The following is a 24628-nucleotide window of genomic DNA, read 5'->3' on the forward strand; positions in this document are numbered from 1 at the left end:
CCCCATCCTCGGAGAGCTGCTGCCGTCGAATGCATAGAGCTGATTTGGCTACAGGGGGTCTGCAGTTGTTCCTGTGAGCTCAGAGCAGGGCCCACCATCTGGCCTTTAGGTCCTACAAGAAGGAACAGATTCTGCTCCCAAGAGACAGACGGAGTCAGCTGTGTCTGCTACCTTTTATTGACAAATTATAAAACACGTTGATACAAGAGCCAGCTGTAATTCCCGCCGATATGTAACTAGACCACCCCCCCCCCCAGGCTGCGACAGAGACACAAACCAAGAAACAATTTTAAAAATCGGGCCGAGGGGCCGGATGCTGCCCAGGCAGAGCGCACTGGCCAGGGCAGGGAGAGGAGAGGAGAGGAGTCCCCCCCGTGGGGCCCTAGAAGGAGTGTGTGTAGAAGACATCCACATTGGCAGTATAGTCCAGGGGCAGTGCCTGGCCTATGTGCTTGGCCCCCAGGCTGGCTCCGCCCAGCGCTGACGAGTGCTTCAGCTTCAAGAGAGTGAACTTGGAGAAGATGCTGTGTAGCTCCTTCGGCCGGGCCTGGTTCAGGACTTTGAGGAACCCTGAGAGAGGGGAGAGCATCAATTGGCCACACTGCAATACAGCTGGTGCCGTTCAAGGGCAGTGGGTGGGCTGGACGCGCGAAAGGGCAGGGACCCAAGAGCTGGGAGCCAGGACACATGTAGCCCAGTGGGCCGGCTTACCTGTATTCTATTCATTGCTTTGTTATCCTGCTTTATGATAGTTGTTAGTAATGCAAGGAACCTACAGGCTTTTATCCTGTACGATTTGGCTTTAGTAGATAGTGGGAGGCTTGAGGCCTATAACCTTTGGCATAGATAAACTTAAGTAACTCGTAAGTTATAGGGAACTGGAAGTAGCAGGCAAGGGGCAGAATTTTGTCCAGAATACCAACCTCAGCCACTCACAGAACATAACTGACACCAGCATCCGGAAGGTCCCGGACAGAACATCCGACCGCAAAGGTGCCATGACAGCAAATGGACGTGTATGGTAAAAGGTAACACCAGACATATACTAACCTATAGAAAACAGACACCTTAAGGGGAGGAAATACAAATAAGGACCTCTATTGAATATGCATTGGTCATGGCACTGTCACCTACTATAAAAGTAACATCCCAGGGGCAGCAGAAGGTTGGAGAGATGTAGCTCTTGGGAGGGGCCAGAATGGTGGCCACTGGGGAAGATGAGGACAATGACGGTGATGAGAAAGATAATGGTTAAGTAGGTTAAGATAAAGGTGTACGTGTGGACGTCCAAATGTACTTTCTGTATTGTCTCTATCTGCCTTGTTGAGTTTGTGTGTATAACTTTGCTAAATTATTAATAAATTATATATTTATAAATACATATAAAGAGTTCCTATGGTGTGAGTGTTGCACCTGTACACATCAGGGTTCCCAATTATATGATAATTTTATTATAATCTAACTGGGCCTGATCTTGGGACAAGAACCTGTTAATCCTCAAGTTACAATTATATTTACCCAACTTTGGGTCAGGCTACACACGGCAGCAGACTCAGAATTTGCAGGGATTGGGGCACAGAGGCTCAGTGACTCGCCCAAGGGCACAGCTAGGAATAGGACCCGGATCCCTTCCACTCCCGCACCCTCACCCCAAGGCCTCCCCCTCTGCCCGGTTTTCTGGCTCACCTTCTTTCATCATTTCCCAGCTGTTCCACACGGAGCCCACGCACAGGATCGGCAGCCCCAGCTCGCCTCGGAAGAGGCTCTAGGGGGAAAGCAGAATTAGCGATTGCAACCCAAGCCCGTGCTGCTGAGAATCAGGGCAAAACGCTGCACACCACAGACGGAGAAGGAGGCCCGAGGCTGGCCAGATCTCCCGGCCGCGTTTCAGGCCCTCTGGTCGTTACCTTGTCAATTTTTGGCAGCACGGCTACAATGTGTCGAGCCAGGACTTCCCCAGCCTTGTTGAAAACGTGACCGCAAAGAGGGTCCCCCGCTTGGGCACCTGAGCAGGAGAAGAGAAGGAAAGCAGGGGCCGTGGTGGCTACAGAGGGGCACTAGGGGGAGCGATTCTGGTTACAGTGCTGCCGGGCTTGCTCCCATCCAGAGAGAGAGGCAGCAGCAGGCTTACAATGAACGTTTTCACCCGGATAATTTAAAAGCGGCCAAAGGGATTTGACTCAAACTCTCTAACGAACAGGGCAGAGCACGTGCCGGGGAGACTTCAACCCGCAGGGGAAGAGTCTCAAAGCTGAGTGACCTAGACCAAAAGGGGATTATAGAGGAGGCTAATTTATAGCCTGCACTGCGGAGACCCAGGGCGCGTCTACCTGTCCCCCACCGCGGTAGGGTTTTAGTGAAGACACCAGCATGGGGCCAGGAGAGCTGCTCCCGTCCGCGAGAGGCACTGCTGCTGTCACCGGGAGAAGCTCTCCCACCATACCCCTGTCTAGACCGGGGTTTGGTCACAGAACTCTGTCGCTCAGGGGGGTGGACTGTTCACACCCGATGTCTGTTTGCAATGCAGCCTATTCAGCCACGTCAGAGCTGCCCCAGGGAGCTTTATTGTAAATTGCATGGGAGATGTACAGATTTCCCCCGTCCCAGCAGGCAGAGTTAAGTAGTACGTGATGGGATCAGAGCAATACGTGTGCTCTGAAGATACGGCCCAAGGTTTGGGCCCTCCGCTCCCACACGCTGCCTCCTTTGTGCTGGCAGCCAGCAGCAGAAATCCACTACCCAGCGATTCCAGCCTTTTGAACAAAGTCCTGCCCAGGTCTCCCGTCAGGCTGTCTCTGCCCTACCACGTGCCCAGACACCCAGGGGATGGGTGCCGCCCAAGAACCGGAATGGAGGAGTAACCAAAACCACCCAGGACAAAGTCCCTCCAATACCCTCGGCTAGTTTTTGGCAGAATCCCGCAAACTTGGATTTCTCGAACGTCCGGTAGAGATGCGGCAAGAGGCCCATCCTGTCAGAGACCTGCGGGGACACAAGATACGCAGGGATGATGCGTGTGGCTGTAGCCGGAGTGCAAACTGGAGCAGGGGAAAGGGCCCAAGGGCTGCATTAGCTGGACTCTGCAAAACTAATCCCTTAAAGTAACCTCTCGCCGCCCCTTCTCAGCCAGGCTCGGGTGTGGCAAAGCTCCACTGTGGGCGATGGGAGGGGAGCCGCTGAGCGTAACCTGGAAGCCGAAGCCACAGCCACGTTGGCCGTGATCAGGGTCCCCTGGGGCTGCTGCTGGCGCTCGCGAGCCGGGCACCGTGGGCAGGGCTGGAACAGCCTCCCCTCAGCCATGGCTCAGGCGTGGAAGGGGGCCACACTGCACTGTGTGAAGCGGCGAAGGGAGGGTCCCAGCCTGACCCTCTGCTCGGGGCCCCTTCCTCAGACTGTGGGGGCTGCCATTAAGAAACCAGTGTCCCCACCCCACTGCCCATCCCAGCCACCCCCAGTCTGCTGGCACACTCAGCTCCAGGTACCCACGGCAACGCGGTGCGTGGGAACGGTGGTGGCTGGACAGTGGGGGAGAGGGAGACACCAGGCAGCGACTGGAGAGTGCAAGACTGAAAGGGTGAGCTAGATCCAGCTCCCCGAGCCAGGCCCCTCTCCCTTCCATACCGATGGCTGCCAAGCTGGGGGCTGCCCCCACTCCCCGGCACAGAGGGACGGCCGTGCCAAACCTGAGTGGCATGGGACTACGTGGCCAGGATCGGGAGGAGCCACGTTAATCCAGGATGGGAATGAAGTGCTAAACCGCTCGGGGGGGGTCACCAGAGAGTGGCCGGGAAGGTCCCAGGGTGGTGGGTGAGGGGCTGGGACAAGTTGATAGGGGCCACAGGGTGAGTGGGGAGTGTTTGGGGGGAGGGAGTTGGGGTGAGTGGAGAATGTTGGTGGCAAGTTGGGGGGCAGTGGGAGATGTTGGGTGGGAGTGGGAGGGCACGGGGGATGGACTGAGGTATTCGGGGCTGTGGTGAGTGGGATGTAGGCTGCTGGGATATGGGGCGGCTGTCAGGACAAGTGGGGGCATTCGGGGGTCTGTGTGTGGGGTGAGGGGCTTATGGGGCTCTCTGTGGGGGTGGGGGATGTATGGGGTAGGGGTGCTTTGCTATCTAGTTATGGAAGGTGGGGGGGCGCAGGGCCCCCACGTCCTTTAACCCAGGCGTGGTCACTCCAGGGGGCCAGGCTGCGTGCGTTCCCATGGGCAAGCGTGCCGAGGAGAGAAGCCGGCGCGTGCCACGCTGCAAGCCGCACAGCAGCGCCCTTCAGAGGGCTCTGGAGAAGCAGGAGACCAACAGCTATGACCCAGGGCCTTGATCACAAGAGGTGCCAAGCACCCAGCAAAGCGTCAGGCTCGCCACCCCTCAGACGTCAGACCCAGCCTGGTCCCATCTCCCCGCCTCGAGCTGCGCCCTCTTCCGGCAGCACCCGCGTGGCTCGGCCAGGTACCTGGAAGTAATCGAACATGGCCTGCTTGACATAGCCGATGTCGTGGGGCGGCACTTCCAGGTTGTCCAGGCAGTCGAACACAATCTTCACAGCCTGGTGTGCGATCCAGAAAGCTGCAGAACAGAGGCCACACGAGGCAGGCGGTTAGGCTTGGCTTCACTGACCCAGAGCTGAGCTGCTGCCGGACCCGGATCCAGCAGTGCCAGTAATGGACTTGGGTTATGGTGGAGAGGACAGGTCAGTAAAATACCCTTGCGAGGATGCTGGAGATACCCAGAAGCCACCAGTACAGAGCCAGGAAATTGTGCATTAACAGGCAAAATTGACAAGAAACCCAAACATTAGAAAGTAGAGGAAGTACCCAGGTAACCTTAACTCTGCCCCCTTCACCACACCGGCCTCCCACCTTTGCTCCTTTCATAGCTACTCTAAGGGTTTATCTACATGGGGAAACTGACCAGGATAGCGGCAGCCCTTTAAATTCACACTTACCTTATTCCAGAATAGATTCCCCATGCAGACAAGCCCTAAGAAGTGTTATTTTCAGATCAAGAGCTTTAGGAAATCCACAGCCCCTGGCTTTAGCTCTGAACAGCAGCCCACTTGGATAGCTTTGCAGGCGGAGAATTGAAAACATGCCCCATGGTCTATAACTGGTTTTATGTCTCCACTGGAGAGACGCTAGCTCCATGTCTCATGACTTAGATCACGGGACATTATAGGGCCCGATTCTGCAAGATGCAAAGAACTGCCAGCGACAGACCCCCCACAGAATCAGGTGCGGCCATCCGCTGGCCACTTGTCTGATCGGGTTTGTTTCCATGGAACATGGAGCACAAAGGAGGCTGGGGCCAGCACAACCATGGAACGGCTACACGGAGAACGCTGTCATCTGTGAGATCACTGGCAAGAGGAAACCGTTACGGATAGAAAAGGGAGCCTGAGTTTCTGGTTCTCTCTGGGCATCTCCCGTGGGGGGGGGGGGGGGGGCACAGAATTAAGGACATTCAGATCCCATACCAGCTAGTTTCCCTACATCCGAGTGCCTTGAAACCATAACTCTGGATTTCCTGTGCGTTATATATTATAACCACGATGTTCCCGTAAGAGCTTTTACCCTTCAATTCCTGATCTGCCACTGCTCCCCCAAAGGACAACGCTGCAGGCCACCTCTCATCTGAGAGCCAGGGACTCACTGAGAGACTTCCAGCCTCTCTGCAGCACCTGCCGTTCCCCGCTGGGCAAGGAACAGCCTCCCCAGGGTGCTGGCAGGGCGAGAGGCCCAGATTTGTTCTGGCTCGCTCAGCAGGGCAGCAAGCAGGGTGGGATGAGAGACCCACAGGCTCAGGAACAGTCAGACACAGCTAGCCCTAGCCCAGGCCCCCCTCCGCCCAGCCCCAGCGTCCCCAGAACTCCTCGGCGAGGAGACGCGCCCCACGGCTTACCTGACCCCTCGTCTCCCATCATGTGACCCCACCCTCCACAGCTAACCTCCGACCCGTCGGGATTGATGAGTTTGCAGTTGGAACCGGTTCCCGAGATCAGCACCACGCCACCTACGGGGGAGAGGGAAGGGCTTACGGGCCTGATGCCAACAGGTGACCGGGGCCAGGCTTAGGAAAAATGGCACTCTAGGCAAACTCGTATTTTGCTGCCCCCAGCCCGCACTGCCTCCCTGGGCTCTGCACCCCTCCCGCCTCCCCTGGGTCCCCCTACCTCTCCAGGCTCCCCACCCCCCATCACTGGGGGCCAACCCTAGGCCAGTGCCACGTGAGCCAGTCATTCCCTCTTTCGACGCTATTCCGCGCACAGCGAGCGACTCCAGCAAGGGGCGCGCGGGCCTGATCGCTGGGCTTCCCTTGCAGCCGGACCGGTTCTCCCCCATGCTCCCACAAGTACCGGCGAGACCACGAGGGCTCCCCCTAGTGGTGGTACTGCCAGGGCGCGAGCTTGTTACTTGCCGGACTGGGAGGTGCAAGAGGACCAGTGGCTGCTGGCCGGTCGCCCCAGCCCTAGAAGGGTTAACGCTGCGCCCAGGGTCTGTTCAGACCCTTCCTGCAAGGCAACACTGGCTGCATTGACAACCTGCAACAAACCGCTCCCGTGGCCCTACCCCCGGCAGCTCCCTGCCCCTGCGGGGCTCTTTCAGCCTTGGTAGGAATCAGGCGCTCATCAGGCAGCGTGACCGGACACTGGCAAGCTACCACTTCAGGGGACAGGGCTGGCTGGGCCCAGGCCCTTAGCAGGGCACACCACCCAGTTTACAGGGCCCACGTTTCCCTAGGGTCAGCAGCGCCTCACTCCTCTAGGGTCCCCCGTTTGAGAATCCCTGTCGTAGCCCCTCGGGGCAGAAGGCCGGGGCTCAGAGCCCAGCTAGGGCAGCTTCCCACGCCGCCACCAAGCCTCGGAAACAAAGTGGCTCCAAACAGGAGGTGGATAATAGTGTCGGTTTCCACGTGGCTTCCCCCCCGCCGCAGCAGGACCCAGCACTCAGAACCCTCCTGCCCCGCCCCCAGCCGCGCGCCCAGCCTGCCATGCGTGGTCCTTGCCGTGGTCGGTAGCTGTGGCCATGGCCCCGATGGCGTCCGTGGTGATGTAGTAGGTCTCGCTCAGCTGTGGGAAGCGGGTCTGCAGCTGCTTGATGAGTTTCTTGATGGCCTCTTCCTGCTCCCCTCCACTCAGAGACAGCCCCTGTGCCCAGAAACGCCGCATGAGTCCGACAAACGAGAGCTGCGCGCCCCTCCTCACCAGCACTGGGCAGCCCGGGCCCCCTCCGCCCCAGCCCAGCACAAGCTGCGGATCCTGCCGTTCCTAGCCTGCCGGGCGTCCTGTTGATCATACAGCATTTCCCACATTGTTCTGCACCTCATTCCTCAGACCCGCCCGCCATTCGCTTTCCTGACCCTCTCTGAGCACTGGGCAGAGGTTTTCCCCTGCTGCTCCCGGTCTCTTACCCGGCAGTACTGGGGAGCGGCTGACACCCTCCAGAAGGGAAACAACACCCCAAGGACTCAGTCTGAGAACAGGGCCCCAATCTCCTGGCCTGAGGACCAGCCTCCCTCCCCTCTGATCTGACTGCGCCCCTGAGCAGCCCCTGTCGCAGAGCCGGCAGGGCTCGTGCTGACGCCCGGGTAACTCACCAGCGAGCGGAGGGGAACCTGCAGGTTGGCGCCTGCCTTGCCTTTGGCCTCGCTGACCATCTCATTGATCCTTTCCAGGCATTTGTCCGAGCCGACCAGCTAGCCAGGGAGAGGGGGAGGACAACAAGCATTTCTCATTAAACCCTTCCGCTTTGCTGTGGACAAGCTGCTCCCGTGCTAACCCCCCAGGATTGGGACTAACATGCAGACTAGAGCCAGGCATCCCCCCTTCCCGCCCAGAAGTGCTTGGCTCAGCGGTCTCTGGAAAGAGGGGGGTGTTCCACACCCATCACCATAGCAGTCCACACTAGGAGCCTAGTGGGGATGCAGCTTATACCAGCCAAACCGTGCTTCCGCTGGGATAGCTTATTCCAGGCCAGCCCCAGCATCCCCCCCGTGCATACTAAGCAACGCTGGCAAAAGCCTGGGTGTGTTGGCGTAGCTACATCTACACTGGGGGCTTTTGCCAGCCCAACTCTCTCAGTCGGGGTCCCACCTCTTCACACCCCTGTGCCAGCAGAGTCTGTAGCGTAGCCCCGGTCCAAGGGCAGGTGCTGAGTCTGAATCCAGAACTCAAACATCTCAGCGTGTTGATTTCTTGGGGTTGGGCCCATTCTGAAGACGGGGACCCCAGCATCAGAACTGAGATCTGGACTTCGGACACCTCAAGGCAGCCTGGGGGCTTGGGTTTTAGCCCCCGCCTTCTTGGTGGGGTGTCAGGCCGAGGACCAAGGGTGCGATGTTAGCTAACTCGGTCTGCCCAACTGGTTCTAAGAGTCTGCGCGCCCCATCCGGCTGTAACTCAACCAGCACGGCAGGGGTTAAACGCATGGGCTCTCTGCTGGCCTAGTGGGGGCCAACTGGTTTCTTCCCAGAGCTTGGAAAATAGAGGTAACAAAGTGACCACAAGAAGTGCACTCTGGGTAATGGCATGCAAATTAACCCCCCCCCCAGCTATCACTAATCACCCCCAGGCTTGACTGCTATAGCAGCACCCCCACCCCTCACCCGGTAACAACATCCCGGATCCCTCTAGCCCCAGCAGCGCCTGCCACGTGCTGCGTGATCCTTACCCAATGGTTAGTGCAGGGCCCGTCGGTCTCTGCCAGGATCTTGCCATCTTCAGATATCAGCACCACCTTGGAGTGGGTCCCCCCGCTAAGGAATCAAGGGCACACACAGGCCAGTTCAGTGTACAATGGGCTCATGCAACCCCCCTCCAGTAAGGCTGGGTGAGCAGCCGCTCCAGAGGCAAAGTTTGAGGAAGGTGCTGGGAGAAATACCACCTCAGCCACTCACAAATCTCTGCAGGGTGCCTCTAGGTTGGGGAAAGTCAGAGCCATGATTCCCCACGGATGACGGAGCAGAACTAGCGCTCAGGTACTTTAGCCACCGAGTTTGAAGGCAGCTCTGCTTATGTCTGGACGACATGGCGCACGCAAAACACCTGTCCTGTCTACACTAGCTCTTCCTTCGTGCATCTTTTGCTTGCTCCAGGTTAGTAATACAAAGGGCTTTGCTGGGATGGAAAATGCTCTCTGAATGATATTTAAATGCAAATTATTTCTCCCAAGCTACATTGGAATGGGTTGTGAAAATGTTAGAACAAAATCTCCAGTTAGCTTGAAGCACCCGGCTACTTCTGGCAAAGACTGACATTCACGATACACAAGGAAGTTTATTTCTCTTCCTCCCCCTTCCCCATTTAGAGCTGTTGTAATATTACCAGCTGTCTCCCTCCCATTCCTTTCACCAGCAGGGAAATTACAGGGCCAGATGAGAGTGGGTGGAGAACTAGCCTGCGTGTCTGTTTGGCCCAGCCTTACCCAGCTGTCTGCCTTGCTCTGTTCTCCACTGTGCAGCCCGAACACTGATTCATATGGGATGCTTTTGGGCCTGGGGTTCTGTTTATTTTGGAAGCCAGACATAGAAGATGATCCTCTTAGAAGGGCGCGTGTGGGGGACAGACTGGCTGGCTCTGGCTAAAGGCAGAGAGAACCTTGCACCTCTAGGTTGCTGGTGGGACTTCACCTCAGGTCCGTAGTAACCATCCCCGGCGCACATGAAATGAGTTTGGAAGGTCTTTGTGCAGTTCCCAGCAGATTGATGGCCACACCACAGAGAGACCCCACACCAAACGGGCCATGCAGACGGAGCTCTAACCCCTACAGTTGGTCCCTCCAGGTCAGGGCTGAATTGCATAACCAAGGCCCGGGAGAAGCACATCCCCATCCACACCGTACCTGCCCCACAGGCAGGAGACTCGTCATCCCGCACTACAATCGCACTCCACCTCCGCAGAGCACCGTCCCCTCTTTCCAATGCAGACCATTGCAAGCCCGCCTGGACACCCGCCCACCATGGCTGCACTAGGGGCAGGCTTCAGTGTAACCCCCCCAGCGCAGACCCCTTCTACAGACGAGCCGTAAATTGCTCTGTGGGGACAGCTCACTGGCCCATTCACTCCGCCATCCTGCTCCGGCCCCAGTGGACGGCAGCCCTTCCCCGACAAACGCGACCAGCGAGTTGCGCAATGCTGCGGGCGACGTCTCTTGGGGGGAAGTGGAGGAAGGGGGAGATCTCCGCTAGACTCGCAGGTTACCAACTCAAGTCCTGAAGCATGAGGCTCAATTAAGCTTTTCTGTTTTCGTTTACATGAGGCCAGCGTCCCTTCCCAGCCCACTGAAAGGAGAAACCCCCCCACCATCCATGAACCCAGGCGTCCTGCAGAGCACAGCAAGGTTGATGTGATACCACCCACGTTCAGGGTACATTTGACCTGAATTCAAATGCCAAGGATGCAGTCTATGGTTTAAGAGGCAGTGCGGTGTTACCTCGTTGAATAAGGCCCCGATCCTGTGACGACAAGCTCAGTGCAGGCAAATCTCCAGACCTGTAGGGCTCCATGCAGAGGATCAGGGGCTAAGTGTGCAAACCTCCCAGTGCCCCACAGGCCTGCGCCACCCAACAAGCATCCCCGGGGCTCAGCTATTCCTAAAGGTCAGCTGCAAAGCCTCTGCTACGTGTTGCAGACAGACACCAGAGCAGCCTGAAAGGGGGCTAGGAACGGTGCAATTCTCCAGCCACTTATGCAGGACCTCAGAGTGATCCTTTTAGTGCCTAAGGAAATTAGGCACCCACTGAAAGCCATCAACAGTCAGGTGCTCAATTTCCTTAGGCACTTCTAAAAAATCTCACTTGGTCTATGACTCTGCATCAGCAAGGGGGCCAGATCCATGAGGTATTTAGGGTCCTAACTTCCACAGAAATCAATGGATCTTTGTGGATCAGGATGGAAATGAGAAGCCTGAATACCTTGGAGGATCTGGGTCCAGAAGACTTTTGGTTCGTAATCTGGATTTATTAGAGTGCGGTGTGCCTGCTGCATGGCTACACTGTTGCACAAGACACTTACCAGGCACACTTCCTCTTCCACAATGGGCGTTTCCCAGTGTGTGAGAGCAAAGCAATGGGAAAGGGGTCCCTTCCTCCCAGACAAGCTTCTCTTCAACCAGATTATAAGCAAACCATCGGAGGGCACAGTGAGGACAATAAGCAGACCCTGGGCAAGGACGGGGTACAGAGAACTGCAGCATGAGCACATGCTTTGTCTTTGGGGCTGCCTTCCTCGGATTCATCTTGGTATCTTCCCCTTTCACACATGCAGCCATGGCAACAAGTGCAATTCCAGTAACAACCTGGCAGATCCGGAGATCCTCTTGCCAGCTCCCCTGTTCTGAGCCTCGGGCAGAAGGCTGGGCAGGTACACAGCTGAACTTGTTAACTGCATTCACCTTGCTTGGGTGGTGCGAATGGGGCAGGGATCGCTCAGAGAACCAGGAAGTCTCTCGCTCCCACTCAGAGGGGGTCTCAGCCAGGCCAGCGTTGTCTCAAATTAAATCTCACCACTAACCAGGCCAAGGCCAGGGCTGGGTTAAGCGGGCTCAGCTTCCCCCTTCCCACGGGCAGGGCGATGCGGTCTTCTGTGAGACCCCCCTCATCTTCCCAGCAGAACAGGAATCGCCAGGCCACAGAGCAAGGCAGCGTTGTCTAGTGGGGAGAGCACCGGACTGCGAGTCAGCATGGCTGCGTTCTCGTCCCAGATCTAGTACGGGCTTGCCGGGCGGCCTTGGACATGTGACCACTTCACCTCCGCTGCCGTTTCCAGCCCGTGTCTGGTCAGTGTAGGTCGTAGCTTCCTGGCACAGCAGCTGCCTTTTATATTTGTGTGGCCACGAGCACAACGGAGCTCATCTCAATCGCCCCCTCAGCGCCTATGGTATTAACAACATCAGTGGTCCATCTAGTCCACTCTCCTGCCTGTCTTACTGGCCAGTGCCTTCAGGGGAAGATGCAAGGTCTTTGTAGTGGACAACTACAGAATAACCCATTCACAGGGGCAGTTTCGTCCTAACCCATTCGCTAATGAATGATTTATAGCCCTCTAGTTTATCTTATTTGGACTATGGATTTTCTGTGATCCATCTAAATCTCAAAGAAATCCTTTCTGAAACCTCTCGGCCTCCATCATTTTTCTGTGGCAATGAGTTCCGCAGGCCAAGTGTGCGTTGTGTAAAGTAAGGATTTCCTTTATATAGTTATAGTACCTCCTGCTATTTCAAGCTTCTCTGGGCCAGGACTGTATTATTTAGTTCTACAGACTGGACACGTTAGCAGCTCTTTGGAAATTACAGTACAATAGGCATTAAATAGATTTTAATGGGGTTGCACCCCGTCCCTCCATGCATGAATCTGGCTCAATACATTTTTAACACATACAAGACAATTTTGGGGGGAAGACCAGGCATTAGATGTGCAATTCACCTTTAAACGCAGTAAGATCTGCGCATGTTCCCCCCCCCCATTTTAGAAATGAAAGTATTAAGAAGTCTTCATAAGAACGGCCAGACTGGGTCAGACCAAAGGTCCATCTAGCCCAGTCTCCTGTCTTCCGACAGTGGCCAAGGCCAGGTGCCCCAGAGGGAACGAACAGAACAGGGAATCATCCAGTGATCCACCCCACCCCCCCATCTCCAGTGACAGAGACACTTCTAACACTTTGCATCTGCCATGTTTAGTCACTGCTAGAGCTCATGAACAACCCTGCAACAAGGAGACGGCTTGCACACGGGTGGGGGAGAGGAGGGAGCCTTTGGAAGAGGCAGTTTTCAGTTTCAAATTTCCAACGGGTTCTTTTCAAACACTGGTTTATAAAAAGGGGGAACCGTCAGTTTAGGCCTGAAAATTCAGAGTTAAACACTAGTTTAACAAAACTTTAAAAGGCACAAACATTTTAAACATCAAAGTTTGCAGCGTGACATCTTCCACTGGATTTCCTTGCAGCACTCCAGTGGAGATAGGGAAGTGAAGGTGACTAGAATTTCAGAGGGGTAGCCGTGTTAGTCTGTATCAGCAAAAACAATGAGGAGTCCTTGTGGCACCTTAGAGACTAACAAATTTATTTGGGCATAAGCTTTCGTGGGCTAGAACCCACTTCATCTCAAGGACTCCTCGTTGTTGCTGTTTTTGTAGAATTTCAAAGTGAAATTTGCCAGTCTGTTCCCCTGGGTTATCAAGCGTGGAGAAAAGAAAACCAACTTTTTCCAATCAGAAGTAATGAAGAGGACTTTTTAAAAAATATGATTTTTAACCTGACCTGTGTCCATTCGAACCACAAAGCTAAATATGTCAGGAACCCGGTTACAACAGACAGCAGGCCTAGCAGTGCCCCTGAATTCAGCCATCACCAAGTCTCCCAACAACAGATTTGTCATTTCAGATGGACTTTAAGTCCTAAATCCGAAAGGTAGCTCAACACCGAGCTGGAGAAAGTTAGCTACTTCAGAAGCTGAACTGTGCAGAAACCTTTGACCACAGATCCGCCTTGCAGTTTTGAATCAGGTATCACACCCACTTCATAGCCTTCCCGACCGGTTATGCACACACAGCAAAGATAACCCAAGCAGCTCCAAGACATGGTTTGGGAAGGAAAACATACTTCCAATAAAACAGCCTTGTCCAGGTCTAATCACCCAGGGTAAGCGGTTTTCCTCTTCCAGAGGGACAAAGGAAGCCCGCCTACATGGGAAAGCGATACCAGTCTAGCTTAAATCATTTTTTCTTTCAGTTTCATTTAAACCAAATCAGCTCTGAGCTGGCTTGAGCTAACCTGAAAGAAAGCCACGCTTAATCCAACACAATCATGTCCACACTGAGGTACCACTGATTTAACTAAATCTGTTCCAAGTCATACCTTAGCTGGGTCTACACTGCAAAATTTTCCAGCATAGCTGTGTCGGTCAGGGAGTGTGTGAAAAACACCCACCCTACCAGCACTCTCAGCCGTGCCATCAAAGCTACAAATGCTAGTGTAGACGCAGCTGTGCGGACAGAGAGCATTCCTGCTGGCATAGCTAATGTCCTTTGGGGAGGTGCTGTTTCTATGGTGACAGAAAAACTCCTTCTGCCAGCACAAGCTGCATCTGTGCTAGGGGCTCTCCAGCTAGGATTGCCAGGTGTCCGGTTTTTGACCGGAAGGCCACCGCCGACCGGGCCACTAAAAGTCCGGTTGGCGGCGCAGTGGGGGCTGGGGCTAAGGCAGGCTCCCTGCCTGCCCCAGGTCCACACGGTCCCGGAAGCAGCCGCTAGGTCCCTGCGGCCCCTGGATGTATGGGTGGCCAGGGAGGATCTGCACGCTGCCCGCACCCCGAGTGTCAGCTCCGCAGCTCCCATTGGCTGGGAACTGCAACCAATGAGAGCTGCGGCCTGCAGACGCGAAGGCAGCTGAGTGTGCAGAGCCTACTGGCTGCCCACGCACCTAGGGGCTGCAGGGACCTGGCAGCCGCTTCCTGGGAGCCGCAGTAAGTGCTGCTGGGACCTCGCACTCCAACCCCCTGCCCCAGCCTGGAGTCCCCTCCCGCACCCAAACTACTTCCCGGAGTCTGCACCCCCCGCTCAATACCCTGCCCCAGCCCTCTCCTGCACCCCAAACCCCTCATCCCTGGCCTCACCCCAGAGCCCACATTCCCAGCTGGAACCCGCACCCCCTCCTGAACTCCAAACCCCTGAGCCCCAGCCCAGAGACCCCTCCTGCACCCCAGCCCATTCATCCCCCCTCCCAGAGCCCTCACCCCCCCCCACACCCCAACCCCCTGCCCCAGCCTGGTGCCCTCTCCCGCATCCTGAACCCCTCATTTCTGGCCCCACCTGGAAGCCGCAACCCCAGCCCAGACTCCATACCCCCCCGCACCCCAACCCTCTGCCCCAGCCCGGAGCCCTCTCCCACACCCCAAACCCCTCATCCCCAGCCTCACCCCAGAGCCCACACCCCCCTCCTGCACCCCAACCCCCTGCTTCAGCCTGGTGAAAGTGAGTGAGGGTGGAGGAGAGTGAGCGACAGAGGGCGGGGGGATGGAGAGAGCAGGGGCGGGGCCTCAGAGAAGGGGCAGGGCCTTGGGGAAGAGGCGGGGCTACAGAGGTTTTGTGCAATTAGGATGTTGGCAACCCTACTGCCAGCGTACCTATTCCAGCAAAGCATCTGTCATGTAGCCAAGGCCCGTGGGTTAGATAGGTGCAGTGTTCTCATTAAGCCAGATATCACCCTTGGTTTTTCCTACCCATCAAGTGGGTAGATTATTGCACATGGGCTGATTCTGCAAGGTTGCACCCATGTAAATATGGTTCTGTTTTCCCCTCCATACACTTGTCACTGGATTATAGACTCACCCCGGGGCAGGGACCACGCCATATAGTGGGACTTGTGCCGGGCTCGGCGCGCCAAACAGCACTCAACCAGGCACCTGCAACACCCCTCCTGACCCAGAGCCAGTTTCCCTGCTACAAGCGATCTGCAATGCCTTTAAAAACGGCCACTGCCCCACGGGCTGGGCTCAGCACAATCTTCCCCAGCTGTGAAGCTGATGCCACAGAGTCTGACACCAGGATTTCAATTACCCCAAAATCCAGGGAGGCGGGCTTGGGGAAACCCTCTTCCAGCCTGAGAGTGACAGCTGGGGAGCACAAGCACCTGCCCTGCAGAGGGCTGGGTTGGTAACAAGCCTGTGGCCCATGCATCACACAGAGAAATCTCTCAGCCATCCTTTGGGTCTTCACAAAGCCGGGGCAGCCTGGGGGGCAACATGGTATCCCAGATACAGCATCACATGCCAGACACCAGTCATCCCCCTCAGATACACATGGGTGTAACGGCTTTGTACGTTGGGAGGAGGTGTAAAGTGGACTCTCAGCCTAAGAAGTGTGTAAGGCATTGCATGGGGGGGGGGGGGATGATTTAGTTGGGGATTGGTCCTGCTCTGAGCAGGGGGTTGGACTAGGTGACCTCCTGAGGTCCCTTCCAACCCTGATATTCTATGAATGGACTCAGGCCTAGCAATGTGCAAGGCACTGCACATGGGGGTGGGGTGGTGGGATCTCAGCCCGAGAGGCGTGCAAGGCACTGCGCACGGGGGGGTTGCACACGCAGCCCGAGAGGCGTGCAAGGCACTGCGCATGGGGGGGTTGCACACGCAGCCCGAGAGGCGTGCAAGGCACTGCGCACGGGGGGTTGCACACGCAGCCCGAGAGGCGTGCAAGGCACTGCACGTTTGGGGCGGGGCTCGCACGCTGGGGAGGGGGATGATCTGGGACCGAGATGGAGACAGGGACCCCCGGAGAGAGGCGAGCGGCTGCCCCCCGCACTGGGGAGGGGGCTGCCCTCGGGCCCGCCCCCAGGACCCGGGCTGGTGCGCGGGGAGGGAGTCGGGTGCCGAGGGCTCCACCCAGCGCGACCCCCGGCTCGCACTCACCCCTCCACGCCGCCGAACAGCGCAGCCATGAGCGCCCGCCCGCCCGCGCCAGCTGACCCCGCGCCCGCCCCGCCCCGGCCTCGCGCTGCCCAGCCCCGCCCCTTCCTGGGAGGAGCCTGCCTCTAGCCCCGCCCCCGGGAGGAGTCTAGCCCCGCCCCCGGAGGAGCCTGCCTCTAGCCCCGCCCCCGGCAGGGAACGCCCCGCCCCGGGGAGGAATCTAGCCCCGCCCCCCGGAGGAGCCAGCCTCTAGCCCCGCCCCACGGCAGGGAACGTCCCACCCCCCCCCAGCAGGAACCCCCCCCCAGCCCTTTCCCCCCATTGGATCCCCTGGCTCCCCCAGGAAGGAGCCTAGACCCCTGCCCCTTCCCCCAGCAGGGAACCCTCAGTCCCCCCAGAGGGGACCCTGCCCCCCACCAGCTGCCAGCACCTTCCTCTCCCCACCCCTGAGAACACCTCCAGGAAAGCGACATGCAGCTTTCTCTCCCCCTCCCAGCTGGGAGCGTCCCCCCCCTCCCAGCAGGGCATTGTTAGCACCTTCCCCAGCTGGGGGCACCCCAAAACTCCTATCCCTGCCCCCCGCCCCTCAGCTACCAGCACCTTCATCTCCCCCTGGGAGCTTGATCTCCCAGCACCCGCCTCCCCCCAGGCGGGGAGCTCCCAGCACCCCCTCTCCCAACATGCAACCCCTGGCACCCCCTCCCCAGCAGGGAGCAGACTGCATATTCCTCTTCCCCCAACCCCGGTGCCGGGAGCTCACCCAGTACCTTCACCCCAGCAGGAAACCCCTGTGTTCCCCCCAGCCCAGAGCTACCAGCCCCTTTCACCCTGCACCCCCTGTGCCCGCGCAGACAGCATCATGCACCTTCCTCCCCTGGCCCTCCGCAGCAGTGGGTGATGTGGACTCAGGACTCTTCAATTACGTGTCATATGCCTCACACTGCTGAAGGTGAGTCTCCTGTTGGCACAAAGGGGAGGAATCTGGGCCTCTGGAGCAGAAGGGGAGTTCAGCCCGGGTGGCTGCACATGGCCATAGGGGTGAGTGGGGCCCTGCATGGGCACAGACGTGGCAGCATGAATGATTATTGCTTATTGATTCAGTAGGAATAACCAACTAGAAAACCTGCCATACAGTGAGAGACTCCAGAAGCTCAGTCTGTTTAGTTTAACACAGAGATGGTTAAGGGGGGTGGGGACTTGAGCCCAGTCTATAAGTACCTACCTGGGAAACAAATATTTAATGCTGGACTCTTCAGTCCCGCAGTGGAAGGTCTAATACAATCTAATTGGCTGGAACTTGAAGCTAGACAAATGCAGACGTAAATAAGGCGTACATTTTTAATGGTGAGAGTGAATAACTATTGGAACAACCTACCAAGGGGCGTGGTGGATTCTCCATCACTGGCAAGTTTCAAATCAAGGTTGGCTGGTTTTGTAAAAGCTCGGCTCTAGGGATTATTGTGGGGCAGGCCTCTGGCCTGTGTTTGACAGGAGGTCAGACGAGGTGATCACAATGGTCCCTTCTGGGCTTGCAATCCATGAATCTGTGCACAGAGATGTCTGTCTAGAGCCACAGGCAGACGCGAGCCCTCGGCAGTGCTAGCCCAGCCCTGGCAGCCACCCCTGCTTGTTACTCCCAGCAAGGACAAGCAGCATTTTATCTTAGTTCAGTTCAAAGCCAGCCTCAGTGTCCTGGCCTGCAAAAGACAGGCCAGTATCCGTCAGCAAGAGGAAGCAAGACTGGATGAGGAAGTCTCCACAGTTGGTTATTATTTGTATTTTATGGCACGTAGGCGCACCTTCCTGGGCACGGACAGTGGGGTACGGGGGCACCTGAGTGCGAGACGGCAGGGAGAGGGCTAGGAGGAGCACTGGCCAGCTTTGGCTGGAGCTCATGAGAATTTAGAACCATTTCAGATTAAATTTACTATCATGTTTCTCAGCACCCTTTCCGTACGACAGGGCAACCATCAGAAAGAGTGGCACCGCGCCCAAGAATGAGGGATCTGTTTCTGCAGAGCGCAGGCTCCGGCTCATCGGCTGTGTAGGAGCAAGGCTTTGAATGTGATCTCGGTCTAGTCGCTTCCCCGCTCTGTGACTCAGTTTCCACATTGTGAAATGAGGATAAGGATACTGGCCTCCCTTGTAAAGCGTTTTGAGATCTATTGGTGGGACGTGCGAGATGAGTAGGCTTGGAAGGATTCGCTTTTTATCGGTAAATGTCGATTTCAGCGTACACACACACAAACCAAGGCAAAATTATTTCCGTCGATACTAATAGAAAGTGACAGCTGGGCACAGTAAGACAAACGGGGAGGGGAGGTCTAGGTTGGATATTAGGAAACACTATTTCACTAGGAGGGTGGTGAAGCACTAGAATGGGTTACCTAGGGAGGTGGTGGAATCTCCATCCTCAGAGGTTTTTAAGGCCCGGCTTCCCAAAGCCCTGGCTGGGATGATTTAGTTGGGGTTGGTCCTGCTTTGAGCAGGGGGTGGGACTAGATGACCTCCTGAGGTCTCTTCCAACCCTGATATTCTATGATCCTATGAAATGGTACTTTTGAGAGCTCTGAGTCCCACCTTGATGTGTATAAAACATGTTGTAATGTTGGCATTGGTGGAATTGGAGCAGGGGTGCTATTTAAGTGTGTGGGGGGGGGCAGTTGCCTCCATCCCCTCCACCCGTGCTTTACCATGCTAATTCTGGGAATGGGGAGGCACTGGGGTGAGGATACTGCTGGAGCAGGGTGTAAGGGATCTTTGCAACACCCTGTGATTGCAGCTTACCCTTGTCATTTTGCACAACTGTGAAAATATAAATGAATAAAAATTGAAAAAAAAATGCTTTAAAATAAACATTTATTTTCTCGGTTGAAATTATATTTAAAAAACTCAAATTCTGCCAAGCCAATATGTGAGAACTGGGTATTGTTATGATTATTTATTAACTGCACTTTCCTAGCACCTCTCACCCAGGGATCTTCTGGCATTGGACAAACACTCATTTTAAAATCAAGATAGGGTGTTTTTCTAAGAGATCTGCACTAGTTCAAACAAAGACTGTTGTGGGGAAGTTCTCTGACTTATGCAGGAGGTCAGATTAGATCATTGCCATGATCCCTTCTGCCCTTGGAAATCTATGAATTAACCCTCCCCACACCTGTATGAAATAGGAAAGAGAGAGGAAGCCCCTTTTTACAGATGGGGAAACGCAGGCACAGAGCGGTGAGGTGACTCAGAGCAAGGAATAGAATGCAGGAGCAGCGTGTGTCCCAAAGCCAAGCCGAGATTGTCTGCTGGTTAGCTCAGCCTCACGTCTCCAGGAATGTTTATCCCTCCGTGCTCATGGAAGAGGGTAGATCAGGAGTCTGTGAGCAGGCTGCTGGCATTATGCACCGAACCCAGGATGGTGGGAACAAGGCTGAGGTCAGTTTGTTGTCTGGTTCCTGATTTGGTGTAGCCCCCAAATAGGCATGGATATAAGGCGGTGTCCTCATTTATTATTTCATATTGATGTGAGGGCAACAGCCCTGGTGTGCTGGGCGCTGTACGAACAGAGAGGCCGACATTGATCCCTCCCCCAAATGATAACACCTGGCTCTTCATAGCGCTTTTCATCAGTAGATCTCAAAGCAATCAGTGGCATTGTCCCCATTTTACAGATGGCAAAACTGAGGCACAGAGCAGGGACTTGCCCAAGGTCACCCAGCAGGCCAGTGGCAGAGCCAGAAATATAACCCCGGTCTCCTGAGTCTCCGTCCAACGCCTTGGCCCTAAGACCGACCTTCCTCTTGAGCCCTTGTAAGCTGTTTCTCCTCCTGGCTCTCTCGGACTCCTCAATATTCCTCTGTCATTCCTGCCCAGCGGGATGTGCTGATGGCACTCAAGGCCTGTGGGCGGAAGGGGGACAATGAGAGTCAGGTGTGTTGGGAGGGGGGCAGGAAAGACAGGTAAGGGTTAGACAAGCAGTGGGGGAGAAGGCCAGAGGCCCGCAGGGAGGGAGATAACCTGGGAAAGAAGAGGACTACGGCAGAGGAACGCGGGGAGGGCTGGGAGGTAGGGAAAGTCGGGGCGGGAGAGGAATGGGGGTACGGGAAGATCAGGAGGTGGGCAGAGAGAGACCCTGGTGAGAGAGAAGGAGATAGGTGGGTGGATGGATACTATCGAAAGTGTGTAATACACCCACCCCGGCAGGGTCTGGACATGACCTTCATGCAGAAGGTTGGGGATGGATGACCCTTGCTCCTCCAGGACCAATAGGGTGACTGTGCCCACAAAGGGGCACATTGTCTTCCCAGCCCTCAAGCCCGCCCAGCCTCACTGAGTTGGATGGGACCCCCTTCTGTTTATTTCGCCTCTCCCTGGGAGCCCCAAGCAGTTCGGCAGTGCTGCCACCAGAGGACACTGGAGATCAGTAAATGAGTGCTTTGCCAGCTTGGGATGCTGCTTGCAGAGGAAATGCTGGTGATGAGGCTGGTGATGGGCAGGACTGAGATTTCCTTTGGGCTTTGTAATAAATCTGCGTTGCTTCCAACTCTGCCTCCTGCTGCCCCTCGCAGGGGTAGACGGGATCATCCGAGAGGGTGCCACAGCCCCAGGAAAGCTGGGGCTCTTATCCCAGCTCTGTGGCTGTGAACCCCAATCTGATTCCTTTCCGGGTGCTCCCTGGTCTAAACCTCCCACCACTGAGAGCGAGGGGGCTTGGATTCCCCAGTCATCCCAAACCCGGCCTGGTGACTGCTGGGGCTGGCAATGCCCTGCAGAGCCCTCTGCATGCCTGCCAAGATGTTACCAAGCTGCTGGCCTAGACTCTTATGTTGTGCTGTTGGCAGTTGCTGTGTTCCGCCCCAGAGGTGGCTGCATTTCTGATGCACCACTGGGAGGGGTGGGTCTTGCATGTCCTCTCACCCTGTAACTTCTTACTACCCTGTTGACATGCTCCACACCACCGAAGGATGGATGCACCTTATCTCCTAATTCCCCCAACCTGCACTTTGTTTATGTGGCCTCACCCAGCACTTTGGGATGAGAAGAATTACAAAACTTCCTTGATAATCAAAGGGAAAACTCCTGCTTCAGGCTAGGCTCGGAGGCATGAAAGAAAGAGCTTGGGGTCCTACAGGTGGTCTAGTGGACTGAGCGCAGAGCCAGGCCACCTGGATTCTAGTCCCTGTAATGCCACTGGCTTAGGCAAGTGACTTCAGTGATTGGAGCCTCAGTTTCCCCATCTTAAAATAGGGATCATAATATTTACCCAGCTCACGGGGCACGAGGTTAATTAGCTGTTTGTACAGTGCATCGAAAATCACACGCACTGTTATTGTAGCACCGGCCCAGGCTGCGAGCGTGTCACGGCTCCCAAGCTAAGAAGTGGGAGGAGGGTGTCTGGGGAAAAAAGCAACAAGGTCCTACAGGCACTGCGGTTAGTGACTCGTTAGGGGGCGCTGTTCTCTCAGAGTCAGTGCTGCTGACCTAGAGTGGTGTGGCTGGGGGAGTGGTGTCCGGGTGAGAACAAGAGGCAGTGTGGGCTAGTGGGTAGGGGTTTGGCCTGGGAAGTCAGGTGAGCTGGGTGCTAGCCCTGGTTCTGCCCCCACCTCGGCAAGTGACTTCCCCTCCTTTCCTTTGGGTGTCTTGCCTCTTTAAGACTGCAGGGGAGGGAGGGTGTCTGTGCAGCGCCTAGCACAGAGGGGCCTTGAGGTGCTGCTGGTAATAAGGCAGAGCCAAAGTCAAGCCTACTTGTCTTATTACGGATCCCAGGGCGTTTGCCCAGGCAGAGGGGTGTTGCTTGTTTCTGTTGTATTAACTGCATCCTCCCGCCTTACATCCCAGCTGCCGGGTCAGTCGCATGCACCGTTCTTCTCCTCGCCCCGTGCTGAACTCTTACTTGTTGTGCAGAGGGGCCCAGGGCGCTGAGCATGGAATTAGGGGCGAGGTGATGTTGCTCAGAGCCCAGCCCCATTTCTTAGCTGCGACATAACCCTGAGCAAGTCAATTCACTTCCCTCTTGGCCTCACTTGCCTGGATGGTTTCTGCTTGTTCACCTTTCGAATGTGCTTTGAGACCCTGATCTGGGAAATGCCATGCATTGTTCTGTCACTAAATCTGGGCACCGTTAAACAGCTGCTGCCTTCCGCCCCAGCGGGAGCTGCATGTCAGTGGCTGCTGATATGGTTCCTGTCTAAGGAGTGTTTGCAAAGCCCTCTGGGCTCCTTGGAGACCAGAGGTGATGTGTGTTAGTAGCCCAAGAGGTGATAGCATGGCTGCCTAGCAGCTAGGGGAGAGTTTCAGAATAGACTGGGGATGAGACCCCAGAACAGACGTGGAGTTAGAAGGTATCAGGCCTTGGGTCAACAGATTGCCAGTAGATTGAGGGACATGATCGTTCCCCTCTATTCGACATTGGTGAGGCCTCATCTGGAGTACTGTGTCCAGTTTGGGGCCCCACACTACAAGGGAAAAATTGGAAAGCGTCCAGCGGAGGGCAACAAAAATGATTAGGGGGCTGGAACACATGACATATGAGGAGAGGCTGAGGGAACTGGGATTGTTTAGTCTGCGGAAGAGAAGAATGAGGGGGGGATTTGATAGCTGCTTTCAGCTACCTGAAAGGGGGTTCCAAAGAGGATGGATCTAGACTGTTCTCAGTGGTGGCAGATGACAGAACAAGGAGTAATGGTCTCAAGTTGCAGTGGGGGAGGTTTAGGTTGGATATTAGGAAAAACTATTTCACTAGGAGGGTGGTGAAGCACTGGAATGGGTTACCTAGGGAGGTGGTGGAATCTCCATCCTTAGAGGTTTTTAAGGCCCAGCTTGACAAAGCCCTGGCTGGGATGATTTAGTTGGGGTTGGTCCTGCTTTGAGCAGGGGGTTGGACTAGATGACCTCCTGAGGTCCCTTCCAGTCCTGATCTTCCATGATTCTATGATGTGGTTGTGGTTCTTCAAAGCTCACCCTAATCCCCGGATCTTTTCGTTAGGTGCGTTCTGGGATGGTGATGGCTAGCTCCCAGCATGTCAGCCAGGGAATTGTGATCCAGGCCACGATGGGCTCATGTGAGTTTTCGGAACTAAATCTGAACACATCCAAAGTCTGGATCGGGGCATTTTGGTTCAGGCCCTTCTAGAGAGAGTGGAGAGCTGAGAAGATGGGATCCAGGGCTGCAGAGCCCAGGGCTCGCTGAGGCTGGGTCTCTCATCATGCAGAAGGAATCTGAAGGGATGCAATGTCCCCAGAGCAGGTGTTTGCCACGGCTGGCTGCCCTGAGGCGTTGGGTGCTGACTGAAGCACCGTGGGAAGGCACAAATGCAAACAGGAGAAGGAAGGTTCAGCATGCACACCCGGACAACTCTTCAGGGAGTTCTCGCCTTCTTCTGGAGCATCAGGAAGTTTCTAAAGCTCATGCTTCAGGCTATCAGCCAGTCTGCGGAGATCGGGAAGGGGTCCCCCACCCAATGTATTCTGGGTGCATGCAGGTCGTCTCCTGCCTCTGAAGGGTTGGGGTGACTGCACGGCAGGAGATGGGACACTGGGTGGGAGCAGAGCGCTGAGGTGGCACCAAACATGTGCTCTCTCTCAGCTGCTTGGCTGGCTGGCTGGCTGGCGCTCATGTGCTCAGGGTCTGACTGATCACCGCATGTGGGGTCTGGAAGGAATTTCCCCCAGGTCAGAGGGGTAGTGATGTGGGGGCTGGGGTTCACCTTCCTCTGCAGCGTGTGGGTGCAGGTCGCTTCCCAGGATTATGTGGGCATGTCTCATCACTGTGGGGGCCTTGGGCACTGGTGCCGCTCAGTCTCTCTGATTCTCTCTCTGGGGCACATGCTAGTCCAGACCCCTGCAGGCTGCAATACTTCAGTCATTCCGGTGGCTGGGTCAGTGCGCGGGGGCTGGGTGGGGTCAGTGGCCTGGGCTATACAGCAGGGCAGACGGGATGGTCTGGTCGTCCCTTCTGGCCTGAACCTTTGCGACCGGTCAGCCTAGGTGGGCCGTGCCCTCTGCTGGCTATGGCAGGGAGCAGGTAGGGTGGTCCCATGGAGCAATCCCCGTCTAGACCAAAATACCCCACTCACAGGGAAGCTGGAAGCTGGTGGGCCGGAGCAGGGAGGGATGCCCAGGGCTTTGCTGGGTTTCCTTTGGGACGTGGGGACCTGAGAGAAAGGGCAGGACGATGCGGCTAACCGGCGAACTCCCCATCTCACAGGGCCTCCCTTGGGTGGGGATTTTTGGGGTGGTGGGGGAGAG

At 56.0% G+C, this 24628-nt stretch overlaps 1 protein-coding gene across 4 annotated transcripts; it reads right to left on the reverse strand.

Moving 5' to 3' along the window:
* Positions 1–221: 221 nt before the first annotated feature.
* NAGK (N-acetylglucosamine kinase) lies at positions 222–16430 on the reverse strand. 4 transcript variants are annotated; one of them, XM_074950189.1, is made up of 10 exons: positions 16394–16430; positions 8663–8747; positions 7590–7688; positions 6999–7140; positions 5895–6005; positions 4450–4562; positions 2895–2982; positions 1908–2005; positions 1687–1765; positions 251–570 (listed from the first exon to the last, which is right to left on the reverse strand). In XM_074950189.1, the coding sequence occupies exons 1-10, from the start codon at positions 16420–16422 to the stop codon at positions 383–385; spliced, it is 1032 nt and encodes a 343-aa protein (XP_074806290.1). In that variant the 5' UTR covers positions 16423–16430; the 3' UTR covers positions 251–382. The 4 variants fall into 4 exon arrangements, with proteins under 4 accessions (XP_074806289.1, XP_074806290.1, XP_074806291.1 ...); XM_074950190.1 differs by lacking the exon at positions 1908–2005 and adding an exon at positions 924–1050 and having other exon boundaries at positions 439–570; XM_074950191.1 differs by lacking the exon at positions 251–570 and adding an exon at positions 926–1050.
* Between the last annotated feature and the right edge of the window lie 8198 nt (positions 16431–24628).

Source organism: Natator depressus, chromosome 4, assembly GCF_965152275.1.
Source record: "Natator depressus isolate rNatDep1 chromosome 4, rNatDep2.hap1, whole genome shotgun sequence".
Classification (NCBI taxonomy): Eukaryota; Metazoa; Chordata; order Testudines; family Cheloniidae; genus Natator; species Natator depressus.

What these genes read in the sequence shown, in the direction of transcription:
- NAGK (XM_074950188.1), bottom strand. Translation starts at nt 16,422, where the DNA reads ATGGCTGCGCTGTTCGGCGGCGTGGAGGG. An exon ending in CTGTTCGGCGGCGTGGAGGG is followed by an intron (nt 8,748 to 16,393) that starts GTGAGTGCGAGC and finishes TTGATTCCTTAG; the next exon opens with CGGGGGGACCCACTCCAAGG. An exon ending in GGCCCTGCACTAACCATTGG is followed by an intron (nt 7,689 to 8,662) that starts GTAAGGATCACG and finishes CTCCCTGGCTAG; the next exon opens with CTGGTCGGCTCGGACAAATG.